The 15,440-nt window shown below is 37.9% G+C and overlaps 1 protein-coding gene across 2 annotated transcripts; it reads right to left on the bottom strand.

The window, feature by feature from the left end:
• Positions 1-462: 462 nt before the first annotated feature.
• On the bottom strand, positions 463-8,457 carry dhrs9 (dehydrogenase/reductase (SDR family) member 9). 2 transcript variants are annotated; one of them, XM_016468886.1, is made up of 5 exons: positions 8,300-8,457; positions 6,681-6,995; positions 5,602-5,860; positions 1,043-1,206; positions 463-928 (listed from the first exon to the last, which is right to left on the bottom strand). In XM_016468886.1, exons 2-5 carry the CDS (start codon positions 6,991-6,993, stop codon positions 705-707), a joined length of 960 nt encoding a protein of 319 aa, XP_016324372.1. In that variant the 5' UTR covers positions 6,994-6,995; positions 8,300-8,457; the 3' UTR covers positions 463-704. The 2 variants fall into 2 exon arrangements, with proteins under 2 accessions (XP_016324372.1, XP_016324371.1); XM_016468885.1 differs by lacking the exon at positions 8,300-8,457 and having other exon boundaries at positions 6,681-7,082.
• Between the last annotated feature and the right edge of the window lie 6,983 nt (positions 8,458-15,440).

Genomic DNA, 15,440 nt, shown 5'->3' on the forward strand with positions numbered 1-15,440 from the left:
TCACGTGCTTTCAGATGGAGTGGCATTTAATACACCGAGCCATATTTCAACAGTTTCAATATGAAAAATAACTTTTATATTGATTCAATGGATTTATTGCATTTTGAAACAAAAAGAATACAAAAAAGAATAAAATTTTATAATAAATCTTTGAAAATCTAAATCTGGATTTGAATTTTTAATGTTATTATAACCTAAAGATGCTATGTGAAAGTTTGAAACAGAAAATAGTGGTTTTCATCTTGCCACTTTCTTGGTAAAGAAAACACATTTTTACTCAAATTAATCAAAATGGATTTATAGCGTTTTGGAACCAAACTCTTCATGTGTACTGCATGGGAAAGTTTGAAATGCTGTAAAAGTAAGAAAATATTTCACAATTCAACATTTCAATTCATTATTCACACAAATATTTTGTGCACGCTGTTTGCTTGAAAATGCCTTTAATTAGTTTTTGCAATGTCCACGTTTGGAAATGAGTGGGCCTTGAGTTCAAAATAATGCATAAAGACGTTAAAGTCAAGATTATCTATATTAAATTTATTTCTACAATCTAAATGCCGTAGAACAATAGATTGAGTTTAAATGTAATTTTCGTTCAAATAAGAAAATATTTAATTTTGCTCATACCAACCATACATCCCCCCGAAAGTGGAAAAAATGATTTATTCCATCCATACGCATAGCATGACTGCATCTTATGCTTACAGAACTGACACTTTTGGTTTAACAGCATCTTTTAAGATGAAAGCATCCGAGATGAAGGTTGGCATGTAGGAGAGAGGCAGCCAGATGAACTTGGCATCCCAGCCTGGAGAATATCTGGTCCGAGGATGGACCGCAGCCACAGCGTGCTCCATACAGCTCACCACCTTCATCAGATCTGGATCCAACATCTTCTCAAACTTCTCCTTAAACACCAGCATCGCTGCAAACACAACCATAGGGACATCAGGAATGTATATTAGCTTTCAGAACTAGTTCTGCAAACAGTTTGGGAGTGTGACATGTATTTGAAACCGGTTATTGGATTTGAACTCACTTCTGTCTATGAAATCACTGCCGTACTCATCCTTGACCTCCTGAGGCAACTTTTCCCATAATCTCTGCAAATGTCTCTCAAAGACAGTGGAGTCAGTAATGCTTGTTTTGAAGAATCCAGGTTCAATGCACAAAACCTTCACTCCAAACGGTGCCATGTTCCTCCTGGAGAACAAAGACAAACACATTCAATATAATCAAAAACAGCAATAATCAGGATACAAGCTATACAAGATAAAGAGAAAAAGATACAATTGCCAGATTTGAAAGAATGGATTGTGGTAATATTGTTGGTTTGGTGGTCAATTTCAACTTCCATAATTACATTTGTACATGTTTATTACTGTTAAAACTAAAACTAAATCTTTTTGAGTAATTGAAATAAAATAAGAAAAAGATGTTATGTTTATACAATATAGTTATATATAATATAAATTATATGAAGATAAATATATACATGTAAATATTTTCAAAATATACACTGTGCTTATATGTGTGTGCTTTTATATATACATAATAAATGTGCACAGTACACAAACATATATTGCGTAAACAAAAACTTTTATTTTGGATGCGATTAATCGCGATTAATCGTTTGACAGCACTAATATTTATGTTTTTTCGATGAAATATACTGAAAATATATTGATCACTGAAAATTTGAAATGTTGGCAACAAGATGTAATAAGTTTAAGTTCAAGATTACTGAAATAAGAATATTAAAAACAATCACAAAAACAACATAACAAAATTGCTTAAACTTATGGGCGAAACTGAAAATATAAAAATAAAAGCTAATTCAAAATATCAATAAATACTATAAAGTCCCGTTCACACCAAGAACGATAACTATAAAGATAACGATATTAGCATCCACACCACCGAACGATATCGTCTGTTTATTCTATGCGCACATGCGTCTGCTGCTTTAAATTTAATTGAATTGAATTGAATTGAACGCCTTTATTGTCATTGTATTTTTCTGTATACAACGAAATTAGGAGCACTACTCCTGACTGGTGTTAGAAAAACAAACATATAACCACAGACAATAAATACTATAAGACTGTACAGTACAATTTTACAAGTAAATACAACAAGTGACTGAGTCCTGATATTCACATTGAGCAATCCGAGTAAAGTGACCATTTATAGTATTGCACGTTGGCCTTCACCTTGATATGCACAGTAAGTTTATACAAAAGTACAATTTAAATGGAATGAGTAACTGTGGTGATTTAGTGACTAGAGATAGTATTGCACATTGACATATAGTGTATATTATTGCACATATATTATTGCACCTTTACTGCAGATATAGTGTTCACATTTAGTAACCAGATATGGTATTTCACCCTGACATACTATTTAGTGCATTGTTTGAAGTTCTGATAAATAAATTGTTCAGACAGTGGTATTGCAGATTGACATACTGCATATTGTACAATATTGTATATTGCATGTTGTATAGCAGCAGTATAGACAGAAGAAATTTGAATGAAATAAGTGACTGTAGTTAAAAGAATAACGTGGTTGGAATAGTATTTTGGCATTAGTGCATTTTATGAGTTTAAAGTCCTGATAGCAACTGGGAAGAAACTGTTCTGTAAGCGAGTGGTTTTTGCTCTTAAGGATCTGTACCGCCTGCCTGAGGGCAGAAGATTAAACAGGTGGTGTCCTGGATGGGATGTGTCCTTGATGATGTTTTTGGCCCTTGAGAGATAATGGGAGCGAGCAATGCTTTCCAGGGAGGGTAGTGAGCAGCCCGTGATTTTTTGGGCTGTGTTGATTATTCTTTGGAGGGCTTTCTTGTCTGCTGCAGTGCAACTGGAGTACCACACTGAAATGCAGTACACTAACACACTCTCTATGGTTGAGCGGTAAAAGGTAACCAGCAGCTTACACTCTATGTTGTTCTTCCTAAGCACTCTGAGGAAGTGCAGCAGTTGCTGTGCCTTTTTGATCGTTGCAGAGGTGTTAGCAGACCAAGACATGTCGTTGGATATGTGTACTCCCAGGAATTTACTTTATGAGAATAAAGTAAACCTAGAAGTTTGGGGAGACATAATGGTCAGTGATAAGAAATTCATTGTTTTCCATTTACTTTTTATGTCATATGTAAATTTTAAGGGGATACATTTTTAAATGCAGTTTTGTTCATGCCATTTATGAAGCCAACTGACATTTGTGATGTTTATCACTGAGCATCTCTCTGATAGAAGGAGGTCTCATCAGGGAGGCCAACCACATGATTTTGCACATGAAGGGGATTCACTATGCAATTCAAAATGCCCAAGCTCCTTAGGAGGCTTGCCATTTGTCCTCTCATCAAGAGCTGGATATGGTAAGTAAATAAATGAATAACTGTGGCCAAAAGAGGGAGTGTCACAGCCTGCCTGCTTTCAGTGGTCCCCAAGCACTGTCATGCTATCCTAGATGTCTGGGCTGATCAGTGACCGGCTAACCCAGCACTAATCGGAGCAGACAGCCTACAGTGAGAGATACACGCTTATATTTTTAGGCTTTCTTATTCTCTTATTCCTATTTGCCTCTTCCACACGAAGCGAGCCAAGTGGAGGACGGGAAGGGATTACTGCAGTGTGGATTCTGAGCTCTGTATTCTTCTTGTAAAATGTTTCAAGAAATTCAAGAAACTCCATTGTTAGCCCCATTCTGTGAAAATTGTCTTTATCTGTCTTGAGATATTTTTAGCAATTTCTTAAAAATTATTAGCCCTGCCCCACAGTTTTCACATAAAGTTACCTTGCAATTCCTCTCTCTGACAGGCAAGAGAGGAGAGTAAAGCAAAGCTGCTATAGCAGAGAAATGTTGAATCACTATAACACTCATTATAACAGCAACATTGGTTAAAGGAAGTGGTTGTTGACAGAATCCTACAAAACTGCATTAACTAGTAAAACACATGGAAACAACAAACCCCAGAGCAGCTCATTATTAGGGCTGGGAAGCAATAACTGGCAATAACTTATTCAGAAGAACAGTCATACAGGGCAGACATTGTAGTCTGATTTGCGAAACAGTTATGACTTCATTCTTTGTCATACACCATAAATTCCTTACAATTAATTTATCTGTACTCACTATACCTGTACATTTTTTATTAAAGTCTTTTATAAATCCCTGTTGTCTAGGATCCCGGAGACAGCCATGGGTACAGCTTCAGAGGAGAGCCATCCGACCACCCCTAAACACCACCCAAATCACCCTCTCTGCAATGCTCACCTCTTCCCGCAGTCAGTATGAGCTTGGGGGCTTTCCTTACCCCCTTGCCTTGGAGAACAACTCTACAGGTGAGATTATCCAAACACCTCTTCAAAGAAATATGTTTCCGTGGAGTTACCATGCATCTAGCATTACTACCCCCCCCCTCACTTTAATCATTCATCATTGCATAGAATACTGCTGTAAACAGAGGCTTGCAACAGTGGCCTCATGGAGTTTAATCCATGTTTTGCTATTACTGTCTGCCTTGTTTCAGGAACCAACAGTAGCTGGGTGGAGCTAACTGCTCTAGCTGCAATGTGTGCTCAGCTCACTGGGCCCAACGGCACTGAGGTCCAGGTGTCAGAACCCATTCACATCTCCATCCCCCTTCCTTCAGACTCACCTCTCAAGACTGCCACCAGTGTCCCAGTATGGAGGTTCGAGGACAGGACAGGTAAACAGCATTTAACAAAATGTTGGTTAACTTTAAACAACAGTAAGCAAATAGACAATTTTATCCAGCGTTACTCCTTACAGGGATCAAACTAGAAACTTTATCAGTGTGAACAGGAGGGTGACCATGTTCTATTTACCCTTTTGCTGATCCAGATTCTACAGCAGCCTAGTACCCAATGGTTCAGGGGTGCCCAATCCTGCTCCTGGAGAGCCACTATCCTGCAGAGTTTTTTAATATTGAGAACTATTTTTAGAACTATATTAAATATAGTAACTGAGATTTTACATGTGTTTTAAGATTGTCTTGTTGCCATGTGTTTGGACGTATTGCACTCTTAATATACAGGAAAACTGTCTACATATATCTCTAGAAACACAAGTATTCAGGGGAAAGAGGAACTAAGATCCTAGTCTGCATAATTCCAGATACAAAAAAATAAATAAAAAGTGTAAAAATACTCATTATAGCGGCACCTTTTGGTCAGTTCTCTACACAGCCTCTTGCAGACACTCTGGACATATATTCAAACTTTCATTATGATTGGTCATTCACAGTTGAAGTTATCAGCTGCTGCATTCCTTTGTGCTGACTAATCAGATATTTTTATAATATGTTAGCATTTGCAGCAGACCAAATGCTTGCCAAATTAAAATGTACTCGACTGAATGGTTGCCGTGTTATCATGATGATTAATTGCACATGGTTTCATTTTGTTTGGACTTTGCATTCATAAAATATATGCTGATTAATGCATATGCCACACCCAAATACTATATTGGCTTGTATGTGAGAAATGCATTGAATTTGAATTTCTTTGACCAGTTTGTGTCAGGAGAGTCTCCATATTCAAAAAAGAAGTGGTTACTGGACATACTGACCTCAGACCGTCATTAAAAGCCTCTACTCCATACTTAGTAATGCAGTACGCTCCTCCCAGAGTACTAATCCTTCCGAACACACTGGCCACATTGACCACTCTGCCCTTGGCCTTCTTAATGAGCGGTAACACGCTCAGAGTGATGGCAACAACCCCAATCAGATTGACATTGATCATTTGTTTGAAGTCCTCAATTTCCAGCCAGTCACTGGGAGCAGTTGGGAAGGAGACCCCAGCGTTGTTGACCACGGCCCACAGACCTGCAAACACACACAACTCAGTAAAACCTTTCACCCCACTCAGTTTTCTTTCATCACAGGAAATTGCAAAATACACAGGAAGTGTCATGTGAGAATCATGTGAAGGAACTACTCGACCAACAACTTAATTAAAGAAGGATATGAGAAGGATAATAAGGATAATATTAGGAATTTCATTATTCCAACAACAAGAACATAAATAATTAATTAAAGCATTTATTTTTACTAATTATTCCTGACATTTAATATATATATATTTTGTTATTTTTTTTATTGAGAGAACTAAACTAAAAGTAATTGACAAATAATCAGACTTAAATTATGCTTTATTTCACCATTGTCCATAAAATGAAATTTTATTAATTAAATATAATACATTTAAATACATTAAAATTAAAAATTAAATCAATTTTGTATAGATAACATTTCAAATAAATTTTTCTGGAAATGCATATTATGTATGTGTATATATTGTGCATTACCCCATGCATTGTGAATATGAAAACATGCAATTATTATCAAATGTGTTAAATGAATTTCTTTGAATTTTAATTTTACTTTTAAAGTAAAATCTTGCATTAAATTTGAAATGCATCCATTTAAGATCAGGAATTAAATATTAAATGCATTCTTAATTTCTTAACATTTTAAAGATGTCTCTTCTGCTCACCAAGGCTGCATTTATGTGCTCAAAAATACAATAAAAACAGTAATATTGTGGATTATTATTATAATCAAAAATAGATCTTTTCTATTTGTAGTTTATTCCTGTGATGCAAAGCTGAATTACTCCAGTCTTCAATGTCTTTCTGTGACCTACCTCTCTCTCCCACCAGGGTTTTAATGGTTTCTGCAGCTTTTTTGATGCTAGAATTATCAATCACATCCAAATGCAGCGTTGTGAGTTTGTCAGAGCAGCACTTCTTCAGCTCAACTTCTCCCTTCTCCGTGTAGCAGCCAGCGATGACATGGAAACCCTTTGTGTCCAGGTGTTTGGCCAAGAGATTCCCAAACCCCGTGTCACAGCCTGTGATGTACACAAACTTCTCCGATTTATTGGGAACTCGTCCCAGTTCTCTGAACCACCGATAGACATAGAAGAAGACTGTGAGACCTACAATGTACAGGAACATTTCTGCAAAAGAAAATATATTTGTTTTTATAAGCAAAGTGGATCCAGATTCATGCAAACCCCCCAAAGATATGAAAGAGAGCACATGTGGTCAAAGCTCTATTCAAAGTACATGACCTAGTGAACCATTCACTTTTTGGCTTATGATTGTAGATCAGAAAGTACAGGTGCATCTCAATAAATTAGAATGTCGTGGAAAAGTTCATTTATTTCAGTAATTCAAGTCAAATTGTGAAGATTTTGTAGAAAAGCAAGAAAAATCAAAAGACACATTTAAAATAAAGATAAATACCAATATATGATAAATAAAGGACTAATTATAAGTCTGTTTCTTTATCTATTCATATTGGATAACTGTGCAAGTAAATGTTGATTTGTTGTTGCTGTATGATTGTGAAACACATGGAAGCCACGGTTCGAATCGTGAACGAATCATTCGTTTGAATTGGATCTGGTCAAAGAATCAGTTGAACCGGATCACACAAGCCAATGTAAATGATTCTTTGACGAATCGGGCTGAATCGGTCTCCGCGGAGTCAACAATTCATTCAACCGTTTATTTCGAACATAATAACCTATTGTAAAACAATTGTCAGCTTTCATTTTTAATAGGCTACTAAATTTATTTGGGATGAACCAAAGATGCGACGGATTTGACTTAAAGTAAGTAAAATCTCGCAAATAAAACATACTGAAATGTTTGCAGCTTGATTGTTTGATAGTTAACAATCCTAGTAGATAGGCCTACTGTTGGTTTTATAAAATTGTATTTAATTATAACGTGCAAAAATGTTTATTCGAGAGATGTGCGTGCACTTATTCGTGGAATCACGGCTGCAACCAATTAAACTGGCACACAATAAATTGCAATAAATCTTCTAATATCGTAGTATCAAAGATTTTCTTTAATTCATTACTTTGAGATCACGTGATTGCGTTCGAAGTGAAAGAGCCGCGGAATCTGTTTTGAACCGGTTCTGTCAAAATGAACTGTTTGAAAGAACCGATTCCCGGAAAAGAGTCGGTCTGACTTCACTTTAGTAAATGGGGCGTGTAAATTAACTCGATGTCAACAATAGTGACCTTTTACACTGTACTGTTGCAAACTTGGAACGAATAAAAGAAAGAAACCAAGTTGTTACAACGTTGAAATGCCATTAAAAGAAAACACGTGATCAGTAGGTCTACTCGAACATGTTCTGACAAAACTCTTTTGCAAACAACATGCATTTACCAAAAACAGGAATTTGTTCACTTGAACCTTTCTGCAAAATTGACTCTACAAACCAGCCATATAGACTACTTACCCTTGCTTTAGAAGTCAGCTTTCTAAGATATCTGTTTCTAGAAACTAGTAATTCGTCTCAGTAGTTTGCGAAGTGTGGGTGTTTGTTCTTCCTTTCGGCTTTGTGTGCATCTGACACCGGTTACTGAAGTGTCTGCTGTTATGTAATAACTGTGCCGTGTTGCTCCTGCAGGGGGCGCTGGGTGATCAGAAAGGACAGTTCCCTTTCAGACGCATTGAGATTCCACACTAATTGGCAGCTCGTAGGAAATGTGAAGGTCAGTTAAAACACCAGAGATAAATGCATCCAACAATTTTCTTGCAATTGCAAAGAAGCTTTGAATTTTCTATTTTTTCAAACCTATAAAATATTATGTATATATATATATATATATATATATATATAAGAAATACCAACCGGTGAAGACTTTTGTAAATCAGATGTGTCTGGAGTTTTTATAGTATTATTTTATGCATAGAAAAAACATCTAAACTATACCAACAACATTACCATCCATCAGTACAGGTCTATAGAAAAAAAACAATTTCTTTAAAGTTTTTCCAGTCCTAAGATGGGATAATGTAGTATTATTTATTTTTTATTATAGTATTTATTAATATTTTGAATTAGCTTTTCATATTTCAATTTTCAATTTTTATTGTCATTTTAGTTTAACAAATTTTTATTAGTTTTTATATATAGCTTTAATATATTTTATAATTTAAATATTTTATTAATTAATTTTATATTTTATGTTTTACCTTTAGATAACAATAGCAACTGGTCCTGGGATCGGTTTCTAGAAACAGATCAAACAGTTTCCTGTGTTTGTGAATCTATAAACAGAACATTCCTGAACACAGGAAGCGACCTCAGACTTCTTTGAAACTGTGTATCTGTACGGAGCAGGAATCACTTGTTTTTTGTGAACCCTGCGGCTGTAACGGCTCAGGGCTGCTGCACAAGTCCTTGAGGCACATTCAAATAGTTAATTTAACAGAGGCAGATATACAAAAGGACTTCAACGATTCAACTAAAAGTGTGAACTGGGACTGAGACGCAGATGAGATGCATAGGATACATTCAGACTGACAACCCAAAAATATACCTGCCAACAGGAACGGATCCAATTCTGTATATGAACAGGTACATTTCTAGTCAGTCGCTTTCTAGAGGTATAAACATCAAGACTTGTATTGCCAGTCTAAGAATTCAGGCCTTTGAGTTGTATTTTTATTAACTAAAGTTAACAAAGAATATTAACCAATGTATTGCTCATTGTTACTTACGTTAACTAATGGGACTTTATTGTAAAGTGTTACCAGAATGCCTTTTACATCCACTAAAATCCATTATCATGTAAATATCTTAAAGTCAAGGATTGATGCATGATGTACAAATGACAAAGAGTTGCAAGATGCAACTTTATGGCAGATTATTACAAACAACGACACCAACCTTTATCATTTTAACAGTAAAACTGATTAATAAGTGCTAAGTGACTTATCACAGGTCAAAACATACAGTGCAGTTATTCACTGTTCGGTCACTGACCTAATTATACACACTTTCACAGATGATGGCACCTGTGAGAGCGTGTTTTTTTGAACAGCATTTCATTCTTTTGTTAACTTATGTCAAATTTTGTCTCACCAATATTAGAGTGTCCAATATATAAAATATATGTTTCCAAATAAATAAAACCTATGCGTGTTTTGCATGCTTTTGTAAGGCTGTAATTAGCTGACAAATGCATGCATGCCATATTTGTTGCTTAACATGGTTTTAAGGCCTGAAAAATGCAATTTTTGTTTTTCATTTGTGATTACTTTTTTTGGCCGCCAGATGTCAATATTAGTACGCTGGTGTTTCTATTACTTTTTTATTACTCTACTTATCTATGTTTCTCTTAATCAGTTGTGCACGAAAATCTAATTTTTAATTTAAGATTAGTCCTTATGATATATATATTTTCAGATCTTTCAGAGGTTTTGAAAATGTACTGTTTTGATAAGGATTGACGTAGGTGTCAGGATTGGACTGTCTTTGTTGTGTTTTGCTCCCCATGCGCTCCCCGTGACCCAGTTTCTCCCTCATGTGCCCTTATTTGTTCGTTCCTGTTCCTGTCCTCGTTGTCTCTTAATTAGTCATTCTGTTCACCTGTGTTTCTCCCAATTGCCTCATTAAGTCATGCATTTAGTTCCAGTCTGTGCGATTCTTCTTTGTCGGGTCTACCAGTTGTGTACGTGTGTCTTCCTTCCCTTCCAAGTGTGGATTTACCGTGTGTGTTGGATTGAAGAAAAGACAGTTTCGTTTATCCACGGCTCCTTCGTTCCTTCCGGCAGCGTATCGTGACAGAAGACCCCACCAAGACCGTTTAACTACGTGTCTCCTCTCCGTTTGTTTTCCGTTTTCCATTCAGTGTTTTTTGTTTCCATAGTGTTTCCTTCCCCATGGATTCCCTCGCTGTCAAGTTTACCTCCCTCGCCCGCAAGGACCTTTCCCTCTTGGAGTATGCTGTGGAGTTCAGCCAGGTCGCCGTTTTAATGGCGTTTGACGACGCTGCGCTGAACTCCCGGTTCTGGATCGGGGTCAACTACTACCGCCCCGTCGACCTCCCAGACACCACCGGACTGTGCTGGAGGGAGGCTATCATCCGGAGTCTGGAGAGCATCTACCCCCGATCCAGAACACAGCCAGACCCAGAGCCCAGCCCACCATCACCCCGCTGGAGCTTAAGCCAGAGCCCGCCGCGACCGACGAGCCATTGCCAGAGAGAGCGACAGTGCTGAGGATCGCCCCGGAGCCCGAGCCTGTGACGTCAGACCAGGTGCGAGAGCCGGCTACAGAGCTCGCCACTGGGGAGAGCGTCATGGACAGTGAGAGCGCGAAGAGGAGCTCCGCCCCATGCACCGTGGCTGAGGGTGAGCTGTCTAAGGATCTGGGTAAAGGAAAAGTGGAAAGAGACTTAATTGATTTGTATACCGAGCCCCCTTTCCTCCCTCCTCCGTCGGTGACCTCTGTCCCTCCCGTTCCTGTTTCCACATCCAGCCCAGAGATGGCTCCTGTTCCCAAGTTAAGTCCGGAGAGCCCGGAGGCTCACAAATGCCCGCCCATCCACCCACTCCTGCCTGCTCCACCGCTGTCGTCTGGCAGCCCCTCTGTTCGCCCTCAGCCCACCATCTGTATAAACGAGTGCGAGCTCTGCGGGTCTGCCATCCTCCATCGTCACCGTGGCTGGAGAATCCCTGGCCTCCGCCTCCAGCCGCTAAGCCCCGGACTCCACCTCGGCTCGTCGACCCAGCGGCTCCACCATGGCTCCTAGCTACCTCCTCTCCGCCATGGCCCATCAGTCCACTGGCTCCACCGGGCTCCCTCTTCCCTCCGGCTCCGTCTTGGTCTGTCGTTGACCATCCATCGCCTTGGGACTCCACTCCTCTGGCTGCGCCTCGTCCCTCCGGCTCTGTCAGGCTCCTCCATCCCATCATAAATTGGGCTGTTCTGAAGGCTCCAAAAACATCAATAAAAATAGTAATATTACAGGGGAAAAAACACTTGTCTATTCCCTATTTTGTCGAAGCTTGATCCAAATAATTTCTATATCCATGAGGAATATGTGAAAAATACATCTGTTTTTTTTTGTTGTTTTTTTTTCATTTCTACTGCACTGGATTCAGATAGTGGGGATGCATAGGAGTTTTGTTATCAGTTATTGATCATTTATATTGTTTTTGAGATGACATGTCACCAGAAGGGTTGAATGACCACTGGGCTATTAAACTATGACCTATTAAATTATCACCTTCATACATGATGCGTTTATTAAATCAGTCTAAATGCATTAGTACACTGGAAAAATTTGGTTTAGAAACAATTTTCACTCAGAAATTGTGAGTAAATTTGATAAACAATTACAAAGTAATGGCTAGTAACAAAGTATTTTCTTGTAAAACATACTCCAATAATAATTGTTTTATTTACAGCTTCCAAATAATAATAATAATAATAATAATTTTTACAGTGTAAATAAGGGGGAACATTATTCAAAATAACTATGACTCATTATTTATTATGACACAAATGGTACATTATAGACCTCAAATAAAAAAAATAAATAAATAGATAAATTAATAAGGATCCATCTGTTAGACTCTCTATCATCATACTCAATATTGCAAGACCAACCTAATGAACTAACAACCCAACGGTCATTCAACCCAATTTATTACTGATGTCTATGAGATGACGTTGACGTTAATAATCTGCTGTAAACCTCAATGTGATTTGATAAGTGATTAATAAATGTGACTGAACTCATTAACTGTTTTAACATTGTTTGTTTTCCCACAAACTCATTATACGCTATTTCGGGTCTCTGTGTAGAGTAGAGAACAGATTGTGCACACCTTGACCTTGATCAGGTAATGTCTTATCTGTCTAATAAAGGGGAAGATAGTGCACAAGGTGTGGACAGACTGCACTGATAGAAGAGCCCCTCAGACATGAGAGAAACGCCACTGAAAGCAGCTCATCACAGCAGGTATGAATTAGCCCTTCTCGCTTTCTCTACTAGAAAAAAAAACACTAACACATCACATTTAATGCTCATTTGAAATGTTTTATGAAGTTGATTTGGAAATGAGATCTTTCTGATATCTCAGTTGTTTCACCTACTGTCATGCCCATGGAATGCCCCTTTGTTCCTGCCTTGTGTTTTACTCCCCATGTTCTCCCTGTGACCCAGTTTCTCCCGTGTTTGATTGTGTCCATTTGGTTCAGTTGTGTCTTAGTAATTACCTCGTTGAGTTCCTGTTACTTAAGCCATGTGTTTTCCTGTGTCCTTTGTTCAGTGTTAAAAATCTATTCCTCTTGCTATGTGTGTGTCTCCTGGCTCCCCTGTTTCCTTCTGTTTTCCTTGTTCCCACACAGTAGCAGCAGCCGTGACAGAACACCAGACCTTATAACTGTAAGCGGCGCCCCTTCCCCCTGTTTTTGTTTCCGTTTCTGAACGTTTTTTTTTTTCGTGATTATGGAAACCTCTGTGAGATTCGCTGCCTTAGCCCGTAATACTTCCTTTTGTGGCGTATGCCAGGGAATTCTGTGGGCTCGCCATCTTGATGGCACTGGACGACGCCACACTGAATTCTTTGTTCTGGATCAGGGCCAACTACCATTGCCCCGTCGACCTCCCAGACACTACTGGACTATGCTGGAGGGAAGGGATCCTCCGGTGTCTGGAGAGCGTCCGGCCCCGATCCAGAACCGCTATGCAGTCAAGTCAGCCGGCCGCTCCATCGTCAAGTCAGCCGGTGTTCTGACAAATAATGCTACCTATCAGATTATGCTACCAACTCCGTATTTATCCTACTGCAAGGGTAGGTTTAGGGTTGGCGTAGGTGTACATGTTAATAATGCCTCACACCTTATTAATATCATGCTGGATGCAAAATCTGATAGGTAGCACTTTTCGCTATCGAATCTGAGTGGCCTTTTATTGTGGCCAGCCTAAGGCACACCTGTGCAATAATCATGCTGTCTAATCAGCATCTTGATATGCCACACCTGTGAGGTGGATGGATTATCTCGGCAAAGGAGAAGTGCTCACTAACACAGATTTAGACAGATTTGTGAACAATATTTGAGAGAAATAGGCCTTTTGTGTACATAGAAAAAGTCTTAGATCTTTGAGTTCAGCTCATGAAAAATGGGGGCAAAAACAAAAGTGTTGCGTTTATAATTTTGTTCAGTGTAACTGTATCTGTTGTTTTTAATGTCAAATACTTACATTTAACCAAATACTTACATTTAACCAAATACTTACAAAGACAATCAATCAAAATACTTTAAACTGTTGGAAAAACAACTGACTAGTATCTAAATTATATATTTAAAGCAGGAGCTAATAGGGCTGCAATATTATGACAAAAATCGTTATTGTTGATCATTGCTCTTGATATTGTGATAATAATTATTAATGTTGATTAATAGAATATATTAAAAATAAAACTTTTTGTGTTATGTGTCTGCATTTTGGGGAAACATATTCGACATATTCTGGCTCTGGCTTCACAGACAAACATGTCGGTCCATGACGTTAATCTAGTCTATGCAAAAACTCCTGTTATAATCTCTGAAGCTACGAAATGAATCGTTTAATTACATCGCATCTGTGTTGTTTGACGAGCACAAAAAAATTAAATCAGTGCGCGCACACTCCACAACAACGCTGGAGTATTCACCACTGACTTATCTGAAAGTTTCTGATTAGCGCGTTTTTAGCGCTGACTAATCTAAGCGTCTCTGATTGGCCACTGCATTCTTAAGCTAAACAGAAACGCGTGTGGTTGGTTATAAGGCTCAACATTGCCAAAAAAAAAAACAATACGTAAAAAGCAATCTGATGCAATGTGAGCGAATCAAAATATAATTACGTGAATAGACACTTTTCATAAATTTTCACATTACATTTTAATTGTGACAGCTGTAATCGATTGTTTAATAGTGCAGGGGCAATTTTTGCCCCTTTATCTTGAATTTGTGTGGCATTTTTGTTAATGTTGGTGCAAGGGCGTAGGTTTGATTTTGGCATTGGTGGGGACACAACGGCAGACAACAGACAATTTAATTGTTTAATCAAAATTGTTACTAGCAACAATTTAGTAGTTGCTGCATAATGGTGGGGACATCATAACAAGCAATGTCCAACTTTGTGAACTATAGTTCTCTGCTTAAATATGAAGAGGTCAATCAACAGATTAATGAGTTACTCCAAATTTCACAAAAAAGCTAATGGATGTAATTATAAGTCAAACATTGAATGAGTTGCTGTTTTTGTCACTCTTCTGAGGAAGATGCCTTTCACATGTTTTGGCTAAATTTCACATTCATAAACAAAATCTGGCTCTGAACCTCTCTTGTCTTTTTTCGAAGTTGATCTAGACAAGTACATGGAAACTATTGTTACTACACTTTTACTATAGTAAAACCAGGGTTCATTTTCTTAAGGGATTTGTATTGTGTATACTTACTTTGTTTTTATAACTGTACTGCCTTAATGGTTTGATGTTTTCTACTGTTTCATGAAAAAAAGATATCAGAAAACTCATATCACAACTCGTTAATCAAGCTCTTGTTCTATCCAGGCTGGACTATTGCAATGCTC

Source organism: Sinocyclocheilus anshuiensis, unplaced genomic scaffold (genome assembly GCF_001515605.1).
Source record: "Sinocyclocheilus anshuiensis isolate Anshui unplaced genomic scaffold, SAMN03320099.WGS_v1.1 scaffold680, whole genome shotgun sequence".
Lineage (NCBI taxonomy): Eukaryota > Metazoa > Chordata > Actinopteri > Cypriniformes > Cyprinidae > Sinocyclocheilus > Sinocyclocheilus anshuiensis.

Excerpts from the sequence above, each read along its gene's own strand:
- dhrs9 (XM_016468886.1), bottom strand. The coding sequence starts at position 6,993 with ATGTTCCTGTACATTGTAGGTCTCACAGTCTTCTTCTATGTCTATCGG. Across the intron at positions 1,207-5,601 it reads GCTTTTAATGACGGTCTGAG|GAGGAACATGGCACCGTTTG; the intron begins GTCAGTATGTCC and ends TTTGTTCTCCAG. Across the intron at positions 929-1,042 it reads CAGTGATTTCATAGACAGAA|CGATGCTGGTGTTTAAGGAG; the intron begins GTGAGTTCAAAT and ends TTGTGTTTGCAG.